This window comes from Oxyura jamaicensis, chromosome 1, assembly GCF_011077185.1.
Source record: "Oxyura jamaicensis isolate SHBP4307 breed ruddy duck chromosome 1, BPBGC_Ojam_1.0, whole genome shotgun sequence".
Lineage (NCBI taxonomy): Eukaryota > Metazoa > Chordata > Aves > Anseriformes > Anatidae > Oxyura > Oxyura jamaicensis.
The window spans coordinates 182729761-182750550 of NC_048893.1; the positions used below are offsets into that span (position 1 = coordinate 182729761).

Consider the following 20790-nt stretch of genomic DNA (forward strand, 5'->3'; position numbering starts at 1 on the left):
GGGCAACCTCCTCCCGATCCGAGGAGATGCACTCATCCAAGCCCTCTTTCCAGACACCGTTTTGGCTGTTTCCTGAGCCAAACCAACGAGGCCTTTGCCTCCCTCTCTTTTTGTCTTCCCTGCCGCGGTATGTGACCGAGCACCCCTTCTCCCCGTGGCTCAAAGTCCCCCTTTGCTTCTTTCCCCCCTCAGCTCCCCGGCCCTGCCCCCGGCCGGGCCCGCCATGGCGCCGGGCGGGAAAGCAGCGAGATGGCGGGCAGGCAGCGGCGGGGCCCGGGGCTCACCGGGGACGGCGGCTCCGGCACCGGGCGTCCCCAGAGACCACCCCATGGCCTTCCCCAGCCCCGGGGGGCTCCCGGCAGCCCGAAAAGGCCCCGTCCCGGCGGCCTCGCCCGCCGCCCGCCTCCCCATTCATCGCGGAGGCGGGGCCGGCGCGGCCTCTTTGCCGGAGGTGTAAAGCGGCGGCGGGGAGCGCGGCGCTGCCATGGCCACGATGCCAGCCGCGGCTGCCGCCCGCCGCCCCGCCTCGCCTCACGCCTGAGCCCGCCGCCGGCCAGGGGCCGCGGGTGAGTGCGGGAGCTGGCCGGGGCTGGGGAAGGGGCTGGGGTTAGGGACGGGGAGAAAGAAGGACGGGGACGGGGCTGGGGCTGGGGCCGGGCCACGCGCGGGGCATCCATTTTGCATGATGCAATCGGGGGCTGCGGGCTGGGGGCTCCCCGGCACCGTGCCCTGCCCTGCGCGGCCTCTCCATTTTCTCCCCCGTGTCCTCTCCTCTGCTTCCACCTTCCCGCAGGGCGCATCTCCAGCAGGGCCCTCCGAGGTGGGGGAGCCAGCCCTTTCCCCCCCTCCTCAGCCCCCTTTCCCCCCCTCCTCAGCCCCCTTTCCCCCCCTCCTCAGCCCCCTTTCCCCCCCTCCTCAGCCCCCTTTCCCCCCCTCCTCAGCCCCCTTTTCCCCCCTCCTCAGCTTTCGGGGTGTCCCAGCCCCTCCCTGTGCCCCCCAACACGCTGGGACCCCCTGCTCTGGCTGGCTTGTGGTGGCAGGGGGATGGTGCCCAGCCTCCCTTGGTGGCAGCTGGCACCCACCCAGGTGGGCATCACCACCGCCTGCCACCCTGCCCGCCGTCCCCCAGAGCCAGCCAGGGTGCCCGAGTCATGAAACCCACCTGGCCGGGCTCAACGCCCCTCTCTTCACCCCACAAGACGAGCGGGGTGGCGGAGGACATGCTTCTCTGGGAGGTGCAGGCCCGAGCGCTGAGCAGAAGTGAACCTCGGACCATGATGGCCATCCCTCGTCTGGGACTGCTGCAGCCACGGCGTGCAGTGCTTTCCTTTTTTAAAATTACAAAAGAGGCTGAGAATTCACTCAGAATCCAGGTTTGTGCTCCTGGCTCTCAACTCAAGGCTGCAACCCACAAGTTCCTGCTGTCCGCTGTCCTTCAGCCTGCCCTGGTCTCTGGTTCCCACCTGCGATTAGGGAAGGGGCTTGTTCCCATTTTGTTTGTTAGCGTTTCACGGGCAGCTGGTTTGACTAACAGATGGATTTCTTCTTGTTTTGCATATTCATGTCCGAACGTTTGTGGCAGACAGGGTGGGGGGGGGGGGGGGGGGGGGGGGGGCGGACCTCACAGGGTTTTTGTATGCAACACAGGCTGGAAAGAAGGGACCTTGTAGGAGTCTTAGTTTTGGAGCAGGGTGTAATTACCATCGGTGCTGCACAGGCTGAGGACAAGAAGGCCTTTGCAGCTCTGAGGAGTTCACAGGATATGAAAGGTGGGCTTTATGAGTTAGCTGTCTGTTAGCTAAGCAGCTTTGCCTATCGCGTGTGGCACTCGTGGCCATTTACAAACATCAGCTGCAGCCCTGAGCAGCAAGCAACAGCCCCATGACGATGTCTGCCATCACACAAACCTCTCAGCACCCCTGCTCCAAGCCCAGGGCACGTGGGGAAGATGTGTTCGCACCTGTAGGTGCTGTGGGACAGCTCTGCCTTTAGAAATCCTTTACTCGGTGACACTTGACTGCCTCTGCCATCGAGGGAGAGGCGTGGGTAGTCCCTGTGCTAAGTTCCCGAGGGCAAGACGCAGCATGTAGAAGCAGTAGTAAAACAAAAAGGGTTTGTAAAGCCTGCTCTGACAGTGGTGTGTTTGAACCTCGTGATAGGGAAGCGTGTTTCGCTTTGGTTTTCAGCACTCGCCGTGTGTTTGTTTTCTGAAACGCCTGGCACATGGCTAGGCACGCACTCACACCCAGCTTCCCAGCTGCACCGTCTTTGCCTCTGACTGGGAGAAACCTTCCTGGCTGGTGAGGTACTCTGTGGACTTGCGTTGCCTTCAGCAGTCAGCCTAAACATCTTTTAGACAGGATTTGTATCTGATGCAAAAGAGGAAGAACCGTGTAATTGCCCAGGCTGCGTAATTGCAGATTGTATTCTGACTCTCTTGTACTTTGGATGATCTGGAGGGGATGGCTCTTGTACTGTGCTCCTCCGCTAGTGTGCCTTAGTGAAATCGGCTCCAAAATGACCCTGTTCCCTGAGCCGTGTCCTTGATTTTGGCCATTTCACTGGGGTGTGTTTTGAGGCTCGCTCCTTGTAGGCTTGTGCTGATCATCGAGAAGACACGTTCAGGAGGTACCCTGAGTTTTGGGTGGGCTGTAATGGAAACTGAGGCCAGCTAGGCTTCTAATTCAAGCAGCTCAGCTGTGAATGTGGGTCAAAATGTGTTATTGCACGTTTGCAATGTGCTCTTGAATCCACGCGAAGGAGAGAAAGGGGAGCTGGATTTGCTAGACAGAAGGAGCGTAGCTCAGACGAGGGAAGCCATGAGTGGTAGCATTTCTCTTTCTGTAACCTTACCAGTTACCAGAGGAACCAGCTCTGAGCTGTGCTTTTGCTGGAATCCTTGCCACTCCTATTTTTATTTTTATTTTCTTTTTCCTGTGCCAGCCTACTAAAAAGTTCAGGTGTTGCACCTGAGCTCTGTGTCTTTGCTTAGGTTATGTGAGACGTGTGAGGGCGGCTATGTGGCAATTAGCTGGTGCTGAGCACAGCTGCTGGTCTGTCTGGTCTGTGTAGTGTTCGTTGTTTCCTCTCCAACAGGGAAGAATTGTGGTTCAGGTGAAGCAGAGCGGGGATCTTATTAGAATTGCTGCCTGTACTGTGTTTCATTCACTCTTGATCTATCAAGTTCCTTGACCATGATCCACCGTGACAGGTTAATGAGACTTCAGCAGCCTTTCAGAAATGCCGCTTCCAGTCGTACCTCATCTTTCAGAGAGCAGGAGACAACACAGCACCTTTAATTCTCTTCTCTTGGCCCATATCGGCGACGCCAGAAACCCAGCCACGTGCAGATTGGGGCAGGAGGAGGCGAGTGACTGCCACTGTGCCCTGTGGATGCAAGGTTAATCCGTGGGGCAGAGCTGCTTTGCCCTTCCAGAAGGGTGAGCTGAGAATCCTGATGCCTTAACCAGGTGAGCAGCAGACCTGGGAGGTTGGTTTGGGTCAACTCAAGTCAATACCAACCCAGAGCTGCCAACCTGCCTGTGCTGAAGGTTCTATTAATCTGGCCAAACGTAGTCATCTCCACCCAAGGTAGATGTCCCCATGTCCTTCGTGGTCCTTCAGAGGAGGGCTGGGCATTGCTGCAGCGCTGACCCAGATGCCTCGCACCCTGAAGGTTGCTCCCCGCTGGCTATAAAAGGCTTAGCTCCGATGTAAATGTCTGCACTGCAAACGTCTAAATGTTTATCTCGATGAACTTGCGAGGTTCTCGGATTCCTCAGTGGCTTTGGGGAGAGCCGTGGCTGTTTGCACTGGGGGTGAGTTTGTTCTGGTATTCGAGCACTCCCTTGTTAGTGCCTTTGCTCCCGTATCGCTGCCTGCTTAAACCCACAAAGAAAAAAAAAAGCATAGCTGAATCTCTTGGTCAAACAAGACATGGGGTTAACGAACACCTCCCAGCGATTACCCCCTGAGTGCAGGATTCCCAACCATTCCCCGTGGTTCCTGGGCACTTTGGGAGTGTCGGCGATTAGGGACTGGGGCTCCCACCTCCCCACTGCCAGCATGGCTTGTACAACTCCCGGGACCCTCGTTCCAGCGTTGCTGACTTGCCCTGAGCCCACTGAGGTGGTTGCCTGGCAGTCCCATGAGCGGTATCTTGTACAGAAGTGCCTTGTTTCGGAGTTTCCAGGATGAAATGCCACGAGATTTTTGTCTTGGGCTGCGTTTTGGACTTTCCAGTTTTCCCCTTGAGTGAAAAACAGTTCAAAAAACTTCATTTTCACAAAGGTGCAACTTGGCCGTGCTCAGAAATTGGGGTAACACCTATGGGAAAAAATACCCTACTAGTTCCTTGGCTAAGCCTTCTTCCCTACGTTTTCCTGTTGATCTAACCTGGTCCTCAGTGCGTGCCATACCTCGACAACTCCTAAGAAATCCACGTGATTCCTAGCTTTACTAAAATGCTATGTTTATTACAGTAATGGTAGTATTTAGCTTCCGATTTTCCTACAGCTCCTTCTCCTGCCTTTTTCTGGGCTGAGGAATAACTCTTGGGTTCTCTTTCCCTGGCTTCTGGAGAAATGTCCCAGCTGTCTGTTCTGAGCTGGACAGGTTTTGCATGTCACTCCTGCCTCGTTATTTTCCAGACCCTTGTCATTTCCTGTATCTTTCCTTGTAGATCTCTTAGCCTGCTTAATTTATAAATTACAAGAATGAGGATTTTAATTAGCATGCTATTTTTGAGGGTTTGCAATGAATTGCCATCTGTATTTACTGAGCAAGATATGTTTTTCTTGAATCTAGTGGCTGTTTGGTAGTCATCCCCTTCTAAAAGTTTATTATAAGCCACACCGATGTTCTTTAAAAACAACAAAAATGGAACAATGAGCTTTTTATTTAACTGGGTTTGTCCCTGGTACGGATTCATGCAGCTTGCTTAAAATCCCCCGCACCGGCTCATTTATTTATTCCTGGAAGCCGCTCTGTCGAACGAGGAGGTGTTCCCAAAATAAATAGCGGTGTGCGCTGTGACCCACATCATTCCTGGCTGCCTGCGAGCCGAGCTGCCGTACGGCCCCAGGCGTTTTGCTATGGTGAGAAGGACGGGGTTACAGCCCCCCCGTTGGGGATATCCCCCTCTGTGCCCAGAGCTCTGGGAGCCAGCCGTAAGAAGACCTGCACGGTGCTGCCCCGCGTGTCCGCACCGCACGGCCGGCACCGGGGTGGTGGGGCAGGTAAACCACAGGTGAGTTTGCTGGGGCTGGGGAGTGTGGTTCAGTGCCACTTTCCTTTGCTATAAAAGAAGGACTGTGTAAAACTGCCCTTTTTTTTTTTTTTTAGCTTTATGGGTGAAGCACACTGAGATCAGGGCTTTTTCTTTCCCAAGGATCCGCTTCCCTGCACCGCCTCTGCAGCGGGAAGTGATGCAGCTCTGGGCTGTGGGGCAGCAGAAGCAAAGAAGACCACTTCTGCCAAGAAAGAAGGGGGGGAAAAAAGTACAAACTATAAAGCAAAACAAAATCAAAACGCTGCTAATACTAGTAGTAGTTTCATCAGGGAATGCCTCTGTGGGAGGCTTATTAGGATATGTATGTGGCAGGAGTAGACGTAGCACGCAAGAGCTTACTGTGAGTTGATAAACGAGCTGTTTCCTTAAGCTGAAGAAAAGCTTGTGGGAGACCCTTAAAATAAACCAGTTGGAAAAACCTTTGCGATCGTAGAAGGAGGTGGCTTTGCTGAAGTGACTCTGTCACCAACGTTGCTTCAGCTGGCAAAGTAAATAATGTGATTTATCTCCAGAAAATATTACGGGGGGGAGGGGTTAGTTGGCTTGGGTAACCAGAATACAGTCTTTCATCTTCAGGTTGCTGATTAAACTCCGCTCCGGGCTGCTCACTGCCTGACAGCTGTTTGATGACCCGTGTGAGATAATTCCCAAGCAGAGGATGCTGCTGAGTGCCGCGCTGTTTGTTTTCCCCCTTCCAAAAGTTCATGGAACAGGGTGACCTGCAACGCATGTTGAGAAGGGCTTTTGCTCTCTCTCTCTTCACAGCAGAGCTCTGCATTGGGCTGGTTCGTGTGCCTGCAGCTTCTGAAAGCTTCGAGCAGGCAGTTAGGAAAAATAAAGCAAAATCAGCCCCGCCGTGTTCTGTGCCTTACTGGGAACAGCAACAGAAGCAATCAAAAGAGGTATGGGGAAATGAGCTGATACAGTTTGGAAGCGCAGCGAGGCCATGGCATCAGGTATCCACTGGTGCTGAGCACAGGTGGAAGCAGGCAGGGCCTTCCGGGCTCTGTGATCCGCTGGAAGAGAGGAAGAAAGGAGCCAAAGGGGTTCTGGCACCCTTAGTGTGAAGAAGGGCAACACCCAGACCTCTGCAGCTGAACAAGGGATGAGGGTGGAGGTGCCACGTAGGGGAGGATTGGTATTTGAGCTCCCGCTGGGGCATGGAAAATGAGAACTTGTGTGAGATTTGTCTCTGCTGGAACGGCAAGGATTGGGCTGGGAATTTGGCCTCTGGTGCCTTTTCAGTTCAGGAAAGCTCCAACACAAGCAGCAGAGTGAACATGAGAGCTAAGCAGCTTCAGAAGACTCTTTATTTTTGAGGAATGCAGTAGTTTGAGGAATCTTCATTCTTGCGAGGAGATCTTTGTTTCTGAAGTCAGTAGGTTCAGTTTGCTGTGCTGGGGTTGGCTAAACCCAGCTGGGAGGAATCCTAACCCTCGTAACCTGGGTGGCTTGTGAAGAAACGCAAGGGGATCCCCAGGGAAACGTGGGTGGGTGTTGCGGCCACGTGGCTGTGCTCTGGCAGCTCCAGAGAGAGCATTGCAGGCATAGAGCCCTTCTGAACCTGCCTTCTCCTTAGAAGGAAGCGTCTGGAGAACAGAGCAGCCCCGTGCATAGCACCACCAGCAGCAGTTTTGCACTTCCATGCTGCTGTTCAGACCCTGGGGGGGGGGGGGGAGGAATACTAATCACCACTTGTTTCATACTAATTTTGCTCTAAAATCACCCATATTTTTCCTCCCAAGTCCCAGCGCAGAGAAACTAAGCAGAGTATTTACAGCCAGTGGTTTGATGCCTTCCTGCTGTCACTTAGAGAGCCTCGCAGCAGCAGCAGCAGCGTGTTTTGTTATACTTCAAAGTTTCTTCTTTGAGATAAGTGACGTGTGGGACTGGGGGGAGCTGGCACTGTGCGTGCTGGAAGAGCTGCAATGAAATGTTTAATGCAGCACCTCTCGGAGACTGTCGTATTTAGGCCTCTCTGCACACCTCCAGCCCCAGGAATGTAATCAAGAGTAATTTCTTTTGATATCAGAATTGGGAAACTCTAATAAGGCTTATAAAATATATTAGCAGACTGGATGATAATAGTAGTTTTTCTCCCAGTAAGAAGAAATGCGTATTTACTCCAAGCCATACACTTTGGCTTATAGGGACAGAGTTATTTTTGAGGATAACCTCACCACTTCCCTCAACAGGGCTGTGTGCTGTGCGACTTCACTTATTTCTGTCACCGAGCTCAATGTCGGTACTGAGAGAGCTGAAATTTTTGTTTGGTGTATCGTGAGCAAATTCTCAAAATCAGGTACTGGGAGAAAGCCTGCTTATGTGTTAGGAATTGAGAAACAGAAGTCTCGCCTGCCCCAAAACCTGCACGCGAAGCTGGTGGGGCAGGGAGGTGCAGATGGCAATTCCCGTCGAATCGGAAATCCAGGCCAGGCTTCGCTCTACAAATTGGTCGGGTGCCAGGCTGATGGAGGGGAATGAGAAATAGGTGGCAAATATTTTTCTTTTTTTTCTCTTTGGAGTTAATCTATTTTGCAAATTGACCTGCGTTTCCAAGCGGAAAAACAAGCTCCTTTTGCAGGAGCGTGCAGATTGTGAGCGCTGGCTTTCCACAGCCCACATCGCAACACAGGTAGGGTAACGCAGCCTGCAAGGTGCTGCTGCCTGCAGGACTGGGGCTGAGTCTCAGCTTGATTTTGCAGCAGCCTTACGGCTCGGCTCAGGCCAAATCTGCCCGTATTTGGTGTTTATATGCTGGCAGGCTGTGGAGCTTGCAGCAAACCTCAGAGGGCTGAAGAGGCTCGATCAGGTCCTGCCCTTCTGCTGCATGCGGACCCAGGGAGATGCAGCCTGCAGAGAAAAGCGTTCACCTTTTTCCTCCTGCAGCACAGCCGTCAAGGAGCAGGGGAGAGCTGAGCAGTGAGTTTTGGCTGAGCTAAAAGAAGAGCGTTTACCAAAAGCAAACAGACCTTACGCCTACCTCGCTTTGATAAGATTTATTTAGGTGGAATATATCAAAGCTGGCCTCCGATACCCGTGTGACAGCAGGAGCAGTCGATGACCGTGCAATCAGAGCAGTCAGACACCACGCTCGTATTGTTTGGGCTGCTCTGTTCCTATTTTGGGTTTGAATAACCTGGATGTGGTTTTTGGAAGCGTTTTGTAAATCCATCAGCGTTCAGGAGCTGTGAAGTCTTTGCAGTGAAAGCTTACAGGATTATTTGCAAATCACTTCCGAGACTGATTTTTTTTCCCCTCAATCAGAGCAGTAATCCCATCTCGTATGCCTTTTCTTATTACTCAGGTGCTCCTGTCCCATTGAACACTGGATTTTACTGGAGCTTGTGGTCTAAGGGACTGGAGGACTGCTGAGCTGGGCAGGATCGGGTCAAGTACTGGAAGGAAAGCGAGCGGCTCGTGAAACATGAAGTTTTAACAGCAAGCGGGCAAGTACGTGGGTGAAGCTGCCATGGCAACTGCTCGTAGTGTTTGCAGAAACGACCAAACCGTGCCCTGCTGCTATTCCTAACCGCCGGGCTGCTTTCAGCAGCCTGCTTGACTCGAGGTGGCCGGGAATACTGTGGGAAGCAGCTGCCTGGGAAGGGGAGGAAGGTGGGAAGATGATGCAACTCGAGTAGCGCGTTGCAAGCCTGGGGATCAGCACAGGTAGCAGCTTTCACCAGGCTGGGGGGCCGGAGGGGTTTGATGGCAGATGAGAACTGTGTGACCACTGCCCTGTCACACGGAGGGACTGTAGAGGGGAAGCTGCTTTCCTGGAGATGAGTGTGGTGGCTGTCACCTTGGGGCACGCTGCCTGCAGTCCCACAGAGGTGCTGGCCTCATGCTTTACCTCTGCTCCATCTCTCTGGGCTGCTCCTGGCTCCTGTTTCACTGCGAGTGTCTAGACTGTGTTGATGTGGGCACATCCTGTGTTCCTGGCAGCCCTGCTCTCCGCAGCTGCCCTGCCCTGCCCGATTCCCATCCCAAAACAAGGGGCCCTGCTGAGGCGGGTGCCATGAGCTGTCGGGGAGCTGGGACACCGCCACATCCTGGATGTGCTGGGAGCGTGGTTGCGCTGTCAGGGCTCCCCATCCTCCTTTCTTTTTTGTAATTCTTGTGCTGTGTTGAGTCCCTACCCAAAACCAGATCAAGGTGGAGGACTGACAGCTCTGACTTGGTGGGTTGTGCATGGCAGGCCCTTGAGAACGGCCTCCAAATCATGGGAAAAACTCCTGGATTAATGAGAACGTAGTCTAATTACTTTATTTAGATTGCACAAGCCCTGAGGAACGATGCAGGCTTTGTAGCATGATTAGACGTTTGCAGACACAGTTACCCGAGGACAGCAAACGTTCCCTCAACGGGAGGAACTTTTTCAGACTGGAGTCATCCTGGTGAGCGGGAGCCCTGTGATTTGCCATGTAGGATTTCTGCTTTCCTTCCTCCCTGAATGTGTGCAAGCTGAGCTCTCTCCCTCCTGCTAGCAGCACGCTGCAGCATTTCTGCAGAGCTGGAAGAAGAGGTGAGAGCTTTGTTTTAAATGCTGCAAAACACCCCTGTAAGCACCCTCTTTGTGGGGTGTAGACGTGAGCCCTTGGGTCCCAGTGGTGGCCACGGGTCTGGTGCTGCTGGTGAGTGACCCTGGCTCCAGCTGGAGCTGCCACTGCTCACAAGGTAGCGGCTGGCCTCCCTGCCTCTAAGGGATGTACCAAAATTGATGTACCTGAAAATCCCTGCTTGCTGTGCCTTTCTTCCTGATGAAATGGCAGCATGTGGGGAAGTCTCCCTCCATCCGTCTGCCTGGCTCGTGGCAATGTGCCCACCTTGCTACAGGATGGCATTTGTTCTTCTGCAGAAGTGTTGGGGCTCTAAATTTGTTGTTTGATGGTTTCCCCACCACTGTTTTAATAACAAACCAACTTCTGTCTCTGTCTAACTTGCTTCCTTATCTCTTCACGGACACTTCCCACCGTCTCCCAAGGACTATTGTCTAAAGGCCGTGCCTGCAGCTCGCTGAGTGCCACGGCCGGACGTCTCTGCTAAGCAAAGCTCTGTCTCCCTTTTATCTGGATTTAAGAAGACAGAAGCTTGCTTATTTGTTTCCCAGAGTATATATATATATTTTTTCTGCTTGCTGTCAAGGCTGAACCCATGGCAGATTCCCGGCAGTTTGTCATTCAGAGTCGATCCCTGGCAATCTGTCTCAGGCTCTGGTTGGGCAAGTCTAATTATCAGTGGAGATCCCCTCAGGTTTTGTGACAAATCAAGGGAGTTAAATCAAGCCATTTTCTCACAAAATGTAATTTGAAGCCATGCTGAGGAGCTATTTGAGAAAACTAGTCAAGCTGGTGGGAGATATTTCAATTAAATGGTTTTCATCAGAAAATAGCGATTCCCATAACGGGAGAGGTGTGACACCCTTTGTCAGCGAGGCGGGGAGGCATCTCCCCATATTTTTGATCCCTGAGGAGCTGCAGGCAGCAAATGCCGGGCTGCCCTCCTGCAGGAGCAAGCGTATTATCCAGCTGCACTTGGGTCTTCCCTGCTGTAAGGCAGGGTGCTCTGTGTCCAGTTTAAGAGGGTTTTCTCTAACCTGTTCTTGAGATGCTTGGGTGCTGGAGGCTTGCACCTTTCCTGTATCCTGTCCCAGTGTTTCACTGTGCCTGCAGCTAGAAAGGGATCGTACTGGTGAACTTCCCCACTGCAAATTAATCCTAATGCATCAACTATTTGTACAGCAGGAGATCTTTGCTGTTAATCGTAGCAGAAGCTTTGTAGAGAAGACCAGACTCCAGCGAGCTTCCATTTTGGATGCTGAAGCTTGTGTTTTGAGAGGTTGAAGCATTCTCCTTGTGACTTTCAGAGTAGGAACCTCCCTCCTTTTATTTTGGTCAAAAATCACTCTTTGTTTTAAAATGTGTTTTAATGTGTAATCCCAAATAACCCGGATCAAGTTGTATGCAGGCACTGAAGCAAAACATTGAAGTTTGCCTGCTCTGAGATTTTGGGGAAATTCCTAGCTCACAAATATTTTGCAGCTAGGAAATCTTGTCTGGACTTGAGCAAAGGATGTTCTTTGCCATCTTGGCAGTTCTTATGGGATGGGAAACGAACTTGTTTCTTGTTGTGGACAGCAGCTGTGCCAGGTCAGAAGGCAGCCTGGTGAACCGCAGCACCCCGAGGCAGTAGTGGAGCACCAGCACGCTCTGCTCTGCCAGTGGCACTAGGTATTCCCCTTTCAGTAGCTGATGGTAAGTAGATGCGTGATTTAGGGATCAGAGAGGGCACCTCGCTGCTCCTTTTCCATTGGAAATCTCTCTGAGATATCCCTGACGTGCAGGAGCTGGAAGAACAGAAGCCACGAGTGGCAGAGGGCTGGTTCCCAGGCAACACATTCCTCGTGCCATTCAAACAGCTGTGTTCACAAGAGGAAAGTAACACGGTCCCGTTTTTATGGGCAGCGTGTCTTTAGGCAGGTAGTTGAGATTGTTTTTGTACACACTGCACGCCCACTGCTGTGTGTGCTGTTGATCTGTGTAGTGAGTGGTTTATATTTAACTGCATGACTTCGTTCCGAGTAGTAAATGCCTTACTGCTGGGTGATCCCACTTGTAATGACAGAATTGGCAAAGAATATAAAGCTTAGTGTCCACATACATACGTGCCAATGTCATCTACATTTCTGTGATGTATATTTACATAAATACGTACTTACACACAAAAAATACTAGAATTATGTGAATCAAGGGAGCAATTCAACAGCAGATGGACAGATCTTGCCTGGTAATCATAAGAAAACAGGATGGCATCCCATTCTGCACAGTGAAACTGATGCAAAGATTTGCAGTTACTTTCACTGGCTTTTGGCTTGGGCTCCCAGCCATTACTGCTGCCATGTTGGGATATCTGCCAGCTCCACGTAACGCTGGTGCATGGTCGTGCCTTTGTTTTCACCAGCCGAGAAGCCTTTTCTGTGGTAGGCATCTGTGTGGAAAGCTCAGCGTCTGCTGTAGCTGTCTTGTCTCTGCCCTGTCACTCGTCACAAGGTAACTTAACAAAACTTCTGCAGGTTTTCCAAGAGAGGTCCTTCCAAAGTGCGTTATCTGACGCGCTTAATCCTTTAGTGCAGGAAAATAAGGTTTTGCTTTGCACCTGAGGCTGGTGTGCCTCAGTTATTGTTTGCTTTCCTCTGTTTTTTTCCAAATGACGTTTCAGAAGGCAGCTGGTGGTTCTGGTGTGGTTCCTTAAAACAGAACCTCTTTGCCTCTAGGAGTCTACAGTTCAATCTGACACCTAAAAATATCTGTCGTGCTAGTAGAAATAGTAGGTATATGGATTTTCCCTCTCTTCTTTTTCTGAGTAGGGCTTCTCTGTGAATGGTACTGCTTTGGGGATGGGAGAAACAAAGCCAGCCCTTTGGAAAAGGCACCCAAAGGGATTTATTACCTGTAAACCCATCAAAAAGTCATCACCATGTGCTTGTTCAGGAAGCTGGCGTGTGTTTAATATAAAAACAGAGGGCCAAACCCATTCCACGTTGTTTGCCAGACATGCCAGCATGTTTGTTCTCCTGCAGATTGGTAGCAGTGATGCTGTAGCTGTATGAGCAGACATTCACTGAAGACCGAAAGGATGCTGAGGAAAAATAAAACTGACCACGGGATGCCACTTTGCTGTGAAGGAGGGGTATTGGCAGCAAAGATTTCAAAATGAACCAAAGCGTATGTGGGATGAGGCTGAGTAAGGTTTTCTGCTCATGCTTCCTCTGTAGAGGTGCCAGGGCAGCTCATTAGACATGCAGCAGGGTTAGGCTCGAGTTTTCTCTTTGGGTTAGTAGAAAACTCCTTGTTCTGCCTAATCGGCTTTAATTTTATGCTCTTCTGCGTGTCGGAGTTGGCTTCTGAGGAGAAAATTCTCAGGAGCCAGCAGGGCCTTGAAATAGATAAGGAGTGGTTTCCAGAAGCTGAAACAAATTGTGATTGTGTAGGAAGTGGTAGTGCTGCTTATGTAAAAGGGTGCCGTGTCAGCTTATTTTTACACGTGGTGTTTCATGTTTGGCTGGACAGATGTTTGTTATGGTTTGCTTCTTGCTGGTAGCCAGATGCAAGACTGCTTGTTTTCTTACGGGGTTGTTTTGAAGAATGCTGTCCCTTTTTGAAATGTTGTTAGTGGGGAAGGAAATCTACAAACCTGATATAATAGGTATGTTAACCATTAGATAAGAAGAGAAAGAACATCTTATTTTACTTTAAAATACAATGCAGCCGAGGCACAAGAATTTGGACGCAGAACAAACATACAGTGCGTTGTAAATAAAGGACAAGGACCAGGAGGAGTGGGTGGAATTGGGCCCTATTGAAGTCGGTGGGAGCCTTGCTGTTGACTCCGGCAGGATCTCACCAGAGGATGTGAACCCTGCCCCGGGAGCCCCCCTGCTAGGTTATCGAGGTGGGTCACTCTTCCCTCAGCTCCTGCTGAAGCCCCCAGGTGCCCAGGATCTTGGGGTGAAGCCCCCTGGGGTGGCACGAGTTTCCTCTCCGCGCTTCCCAGCGTAACCAGAGCACGTATAAAAGGCAGGAGCTGAGGTGAGCTGTAGAAATCAGGCCAGCCCCTTGCGTCCTGGGGTGGTTTTGAGTGATGAGAGGATGGGAAGGAGGGTTGGCATTTAATAAAGCTCTCTGTGTTGCTTTGGTCCCGTAGCTTTAACGTGGGCTCTGGGCAGGAGGAGGGTCAGCCTACAAGAGCTTGTCCCAGGAGCTGTCCTGGCAGCAGGTGAGTGATTTCCAGCCATGCTCCCCACAGCACAGCCCTCACCCAGGGTCCGAGGGGCTTTTCCTCGCCTTCCAGGAGCTCGTGCCCAGGGATCACAGAGGTCTTTTGTAACACCTCAGTGCCCTGAGCTGCTAAAGCAGGGCTAGAGTCAGGCATGTGAGGGCGCACAGAGCTCATTTCGGTTCATTCAGGTCAAGTTTCCTCGACTCGAGGGTGGTTATGTGCCATTTGGCAGCATTTCTGGAGTAATTTACATTGTTTTACGTGATTAGGGTGGTATTATGCCACGGGAGTGCTGACCATATATTGAAATAAAGGGTCGTCGTTTCAAGTGTGGTTAGGAGTGGGAGTGAGAGGAGCCAGCCCAGCACACATTTCCGTACTTCAAAGGCAAGAAGCCTTCAAAAAGCGAGATCACAGGCAGATCCAACTTCTAAGGAGGGGAAAATAAGCTCCGCCGAAGTCACCCTTTGATGCACTTGCAAAGATAACAAATGATCAGAGGAAAGGTTTGGGGCAGAGGTGTAATGGCCCCTCTGCTGCATCCAGAGAGATGTTGTGCTGCAAACCGAAGAACAAAATCAACACCTGTCCTTACTGAAAGCCCCTTTGCCAAGTCATTGTGAGTATAATTGACAGCGAAAGCTTGGTTTTGTTACCCACTGCTTGAAAAGCAACAACAATGGGCAAGAGATGCTCAGGATAGTCATCAGTCATCCACACGATGAGAGGTAGCGCTGCGTGCAAGGGGACGCAGGAGACAGCTGCGGTTCGGGCGCCCTGCACCCTCCTTGCTCATCACAATTGGTGGGCTGCAGGTGGCATTTTATTTCTGGGGGAAAAACCCCAGCTTTCTGGCGCTTTACGGGCAGGACGACGTTGATGTCTTGATTTTCAGCTCGGCCAGAAGACAGCCAGCTGTCTGCTGGCACTGAGCCACTGTCAGGATGGCAGCCTTAATTTCTAGGTCCGTCCTAATTAAATCGTTCCTCCTCTAACCAAATTATCCATCGAAAGTCCTTCTGCTTTTTCTCTTGATAACCACAACACCGCTGTAAAAATAGCCGTAGGTGTGCCCAAGGAAGCTTCAGAGTGAAATTATTTTGAAATATTTTCTTGGTGGGATTCTTGCACTTATGTATGAGCTTGAGATAATTCACTAGTAATTTCTTTAATGAATAAATCCTGCCTGACCCTGTACCTGAGACTTGGCCAAGCTCCTGCCCTGGTGCAGCATCCCTGCAGCGAGGGGCTGGATCTCTCCCGGGACATTGTTCCTCTCCAGCCCAGTTTTTGCCCAAAGGTTGTCACAACACAACTAGAGGTTGGAGGAGGTGATCTTGGAGGTCTTTTTCAACCTAAATGATCCCATGATTCCAGCTGTGGCAGAGGAGTTTGTCAGGTACCAGGTTTTCATTTTCAGTGCGGAGATAGAACTCCCATTTGTCTGGCACCGCTGACTTGTGTTCGTTTGGCAGGACACCAGGTTTAGTTAAATGAAATGCCTACACAGAAAATAAATGGTCCACAATCGTTTTTAGGCAGCGTGTTTTTGGAGCAGAGGCTTTGCACTGAAGCCTGAAAGCAAATTAGGATTCACAGCTCCTCGCGGGGGTGGCAGAGGAAGGGAGAAGGGCTCAGGACCGCGGGGATTGCCTGTACCTGGGGGTATTTATTAGACAAAAGTGTGCCATGCTGCCTCTGTTCCCCGCAGAGACGTCCTCCTTGGGGCTTAGTGCAGCTCACAGCGGGTCCCTGCCATGCTCAAGCAGCCCAATCAGCTGAATCGAAGAACCCAAAACACTTCTGGCCGTTTGATGTCTCAGCCTTGCCACAAATAATGGCTTGGCAAGAAGGAAACTTTTTTCAGCACTCCTTTAGCATTTCTGGGTAACTCTGTACAACGTAACAAAGCTGTGCTTGCCTTGAGATCCGGGGCTTGCTTCTGAGTCAAACCAGTCCTGACTTTCAGGCTGGCTTTGGGAAGCAAACCCATGAACACATTTCCTGTGGGTATCTTGCTCGCCGTCAGCTGCAGTTTGTGGCAGGGATTGCTTTGTTTTGTTTTGGAGGTTTTTGTTTCATATGGTGCAAGAGGCTGCAGGTGAGAACCAACATACGAATAAACCTTGGTAAACAGACCTCTCATCCTTGGGAAGGGAGAGCATGGCTTTCCCTCTCCACATGCGTCGGGAATTCCCGTGGCTCACCAAATGAGATTTTTCGAAGACTTGCCTGAAACCTGCCTCTCTCCAAGGGTTTGAATCAGTGTCTTTCTGGACTGTAGCTGCTATTCGAGGGCTTTTGGTGGGACTGGGACAGTTCCTGGCACGGTGGGACTTCCCAGTCCTCAGCTTTGCTCCTGCCATTGTAATTACTTGCTCATGGCAGGGGAGGCAGGCGTAAGGCCAAGGGAGAGGGATTTAAGCCTAGGTTAACAACTGGTGTCTGGGGAAAAATGAAGATTTTTTTAAAATTTTCTAGTTGATGATGTGATGGCAGAACTGAAGCACTGGGCTTAAAAGCTCAATTAAGTTCCTTAGCATGTATTTTCCCACCTTCTACACTGGGTTTTAGCTGGAGCCGATGAAGTACGATCTCACTTCTCCGTACTGTAAATTGCATGTAGCGATATTTTGTCTACATGTTATTCTCAGCACTGGTGTTGGAGTGCCATGTGTATTAGTGGTCTAAACGGCACTCGACTGCCAGCTGGCTGAGGATGGTGATGCTGGGATGAAGGTAGGATGGCGGGGTGTGGGCTGAAGAGAATTGCTACAACCAGTGGGAACAACACTCAGAAGAGAAAGGTTAAGGGCGAGCTATAAGGAAGAACCAGGGCATGGCTTATCCACCAAGAGGAGTTTGCTTTACCCCACTGCTAATCCCATCATAAAGTCCCAAGCAGGGAGCTGCACCAGAGCTGCTCACAAGCTGAAGCCGCTGCCCACCGCTGTTTGGCCATGCCAGCACGTCTGTCTGTACACAGGGATGGCAGGGGCATCGGTTATAGGCAGATAAACATCACTTTGCCTTGGGACTTGTTTCATACACTTCCAGGTATGATGGATGCAGCTGTGGTCCTCTGAAAATTGATAAGATGGGCATTTCTGTACAATGTATCTTAGCATATATGGGTGATCTGAAAGGCTTCACGGACAGTATTACACATTCGTGTGCCTTTGGAAGCACGCTGCTGGCATGGGACCACAGCTGGAAATGCTGCCCCGTGGTTTCCCTGCATGCCCCCTTCTTGCAGTGCTGCCGTCCTGCTGGGACTGAGAAGTCCAGGGAGCTGCATGTAGCTGATGCAAATAAAAACCAGCTTGAGCCTTTGCCTCAAGTGTAACCAAATTAAATAAAGCTCGGTTCTGCGTGTCCTTTATCCCAAATTGTATCTGTTCCAGCCTGTGGGCAGTTGCCAGCCTGTGCTACTGCCTGCTGGCAGGAGCTGGAGCTCCGAGAGAGAAACGTGGCTCTGTTTTACTGCAAACGGTGTCCCGCCGCTGCACCTGGTCACGTTTCCCTCTAGGGACAGCAGCACGTGTGGTGCCTTCTTTTGGGACGTAATGCTCCAAGGTTTTGTTCTTAGTTCACCCCTGAGACTTTAAAAGTCTATATAACTACAAACATGTACCTTTTTTTTAATTCCCTGCACAGAAAAAGTGCCCTGAAATGTGGAAGACAGGCTTTGCTTTTTTGGCTTGCCCAGTTGTGTATGAGCTGCGTGGTTGTGAAGCGGGTGGGAGCTGAGGAGAGCACATCTTGTTCTCCTGCGGCTGCCCAGGCTTCATGAATGGGAGTAGGAAGCAGAAAATGCTGTTTTTTGTTTTTGTGCTTTGATTCCCTGCGATAAACCTAGCAAATGTGCTGAAGGAGATGTTTTGCCCTGTGAAAATGAGGAATGTAAGTGGGAAGATGCTTCCCTTGAAGCGTAGCAGGGTGCAGCGCTATAACTTCGCAGCAGTGCTGTTTGGTGGGATGTGCCTGGTCCAGCTAACGATGACAGCTTCTTTCTCGCAGGCCCAACCACAAGGATGGAGTGCCAGAAAATTCTCAATTTTGGAAACCAGCTCCTTCGCCGGAAAAATGTGGACTGCACTCGGGAAGACAGCCGGCTCTCGCGGTGCCTCAACACGTTTGACTTGGTGGCCTTGGGCGTCGGCAGCACGTTGGGTGCAGGCGTCTACGTCCTGGCCGGGGCCGTGGCACGGGAAAATGCGGGGCCTGCCATCGTGATCTCCTTCTTGATCGCTGCCTTGGCTTCTGTGCTGGCCGGGCTCTGCTACGGAGAATTCGGTGCCCGGGTTCCCAAGACAGGATCAGCTTATCTGTACAGCTACGTGACCGTGGGCGAGCTGTGGGCCTTCATTACGGGGTGGAATTTAATCCTCTCCTACGTTATCGGTAAGTACGGAGGGTGTGTGGCGAGACCCTAGCTTCAGTCCTCTTTAGTCCCTTTAGTCCTTCTTAAAACCCAATGAAGGTTTGAGGGTTCTTCAGCAGAGTGTACTGACAGTGGCTCCTGTCACCCTGCAAGGTGAGCGATACACCCTGGGCTTTGTCCTGAAGCCAGATTATTACGACAGCTACTTCCCCTGAACTCCCACATCACCCACTTGGTATGCCCTGGCTGCTGAGAAAGAAGAGGCTGACAGAAGGATGCTTCTCCATGGCAGCTGATTAGGAATTAATTTCTGGTCCCTTTGAGACCTGTTCAAAGCATCTGGAGATCAGAATTCTGTCCCGTGAGTGGTGGTGGCAGGATTTAGCTTCCTGCAGACTCTGAAAGGTCCAAGCCAAATCCCTCCTAAGCCCTTCGCTCCTGTTAGGAGAGGCCTTGCATCATGCTCTGAGCACGCGGCGTGCAGCCCCGCTGATGCACTAAAACCAAGGCACACTTTGCCAATTAAGGATCCGTGTCTTTCCAAGCACCTTCTGGGCTTGTCATCATGCCCATAATTAAGGCTGCAACCAACTTGCCAGTTGAGAGTGAAGACTTAACGAATTAAAATGAAAAACAGCGTTATGCTAAATGATTAAAGGAGGTTATTTTTTTTAAACTGCATTTTATGGGATGTGCAACTGTTACCTTGGAGATTAGTTCCCATGGAGCTGGGAAGTGTAAGTTCCTATCAAGAGTGATAAAGTGATGTAACAGCTGCTTGTGCTGGCTCTGGTCTGTGTGCTCCCTGAAACCTTTTCCTCCTCTTCCTCTCTCTTATTTTCTTTTTAATAACAAATGAGAGGTTGAAAAGCCAGAGTTAATTAACCTCATCTCCTTAGGAAATCTGAGTCCTGTGGTTCTTTTATGAATCAGGTTCATTCCAGTGAGGAGATGAAAACAGTTTTTTTAAAAAAAGTAAGCATATAATTTCCTCCAGACTTCTAAAATGGACTCTGTTTAGGCTACGTGTAGAAAAATGGAACAGATTTCTTGGTGATTTATCATCTCATCCAAAAGGGTAATGACATGCAGTCTTCTTCATGCTCCTTACCTTGTTATCTACATGGCAGCCCTTCCTACCATGATACTGGACCACAAAAATGACTTACGTAGCCATGGAAAAGCCTTGGCACAGTCCCAAAACCTGATTCTGCAATTTCACCATGGAAAGATTGTACACCTAGCATTACACTCCCAGTCTGAGCTGAGACTGATATTTTTTTGTCCTCTCAACATGGCTTTTGAACCACTGCCTCAGCCTGTAGTTTTGAGTTGGCTGCTTATTGTGTTACCAGAGGGTCGAAAACTCATTAAAAACTATGCAGGTGTTGTCTGTGAAGGAGTTCTAACACAACTTGGTTGCTTTTAATTCAGCCCTGTAACAAAAACAAATGTTTGCAACTGGCTTCCTCACAATTTGGGAAGAAGGGTGGCTAAGAAAATTCAGCCCAAGGAAGATGTGAGCTGTACGAGGTCTCACTTCTTTATCTTATGCAACTTTTTCCCGTGTTGATTGCCCATCTTTTGAATAAGGACAACTCCCATCAGCATCAGGGGCGTGGGAGAGAAAGCTGTGTTGGCAGGCACACTGCGGTTCAGAGCTGGGGGTTGAGAGGGGGCAGAAAGCCAATTTTATTTTTTTTTCAGTTGCGCAGCAGAAAATCCTAAGCAGTGCCACCAAAGCCAGCCAAGGTGGCGGGAGATTAGATTTATAAGGGGCTCAACCAACCTGACGTTGTCACTGAGGCTTTCAGACACCCGTTCATAAAATTATTTGGGAAAAAACAAAACCTTGGGGTCCCGGGATGATGGTGGCCATGGGCACCACCCTCCTGGGTACAGGTGTAATGCCTTTGTGCCAAGCTCTTCGGCAGCAACAAAGATGTTATCCAGGTGTCTGCAACGTTGGAAGAATGTCAGATTCCCCCCACTCCTCAAGCCTGTTGGTTACAGAGAGTTCAGGATAAACTGATAGTGATATGGAACTGGCTTCCAAGCAGCTGGCATCCAATATAAAGCGTGCAGGAGCTGGTTGTTCCTGTCCTAGAACACGAAACGTTACAGCCAAGACCAAAAAAAACCCAAACAGAAACAGCAGTAAAGAAATAGCCTTTTCCCTTGAATTGTCTGAAGTGAAGCAGAAAATTTGTGATGTAGTGTATAGCAACTTCCAGAGTTTTTTGAGATGAAGTTGATGTCCCATCTCTTTAAATGCATTCACTCTACGTACCTCTGCATCTCAGTGAGCTCAGTATCCAAACAGGACTGATCTGTAGCT

General features: G+C 50.6%; 1 protein-coding gene across 5 annotated transcripts in view; it reads left to right on the forward strand.

Annotated features, from left to right (window-relative positions):
• The first annotated feature begins 344 nt into the window (after positions 1-344).
• SLC7A1 (solute carrier family 7 member 1) overlaps positions 345-20790 on the forward strand; it is a 35826-nt gene continuing 15380 nt past the window's right edge. The window contains exons 1-3 of one of the 5 annotated variants that reach the window (XM_035325395.1): positions 345-566; positions 8598-8743; positions 18089-18472. In XM_035325395.1, the coding sequence (XP_035181286.1) occupies positions 18103-18472 (370 nt within the window). In that variant the 5' untranslated portion in view covers positions 345-566; positions 8598-8743; positions 18089-18102. Of the gene's footprint in view, positions 567-5225; positions 5249-8597; positions 8744-8940; positions 8960-18088; positions 18473-20790 lie in introns of those variants that run through there. The other 4 variants (XM_035325385.1, XM_035325401.1, XM_035325406.1 and 1 more) reach the window with 4 other exon arrangements.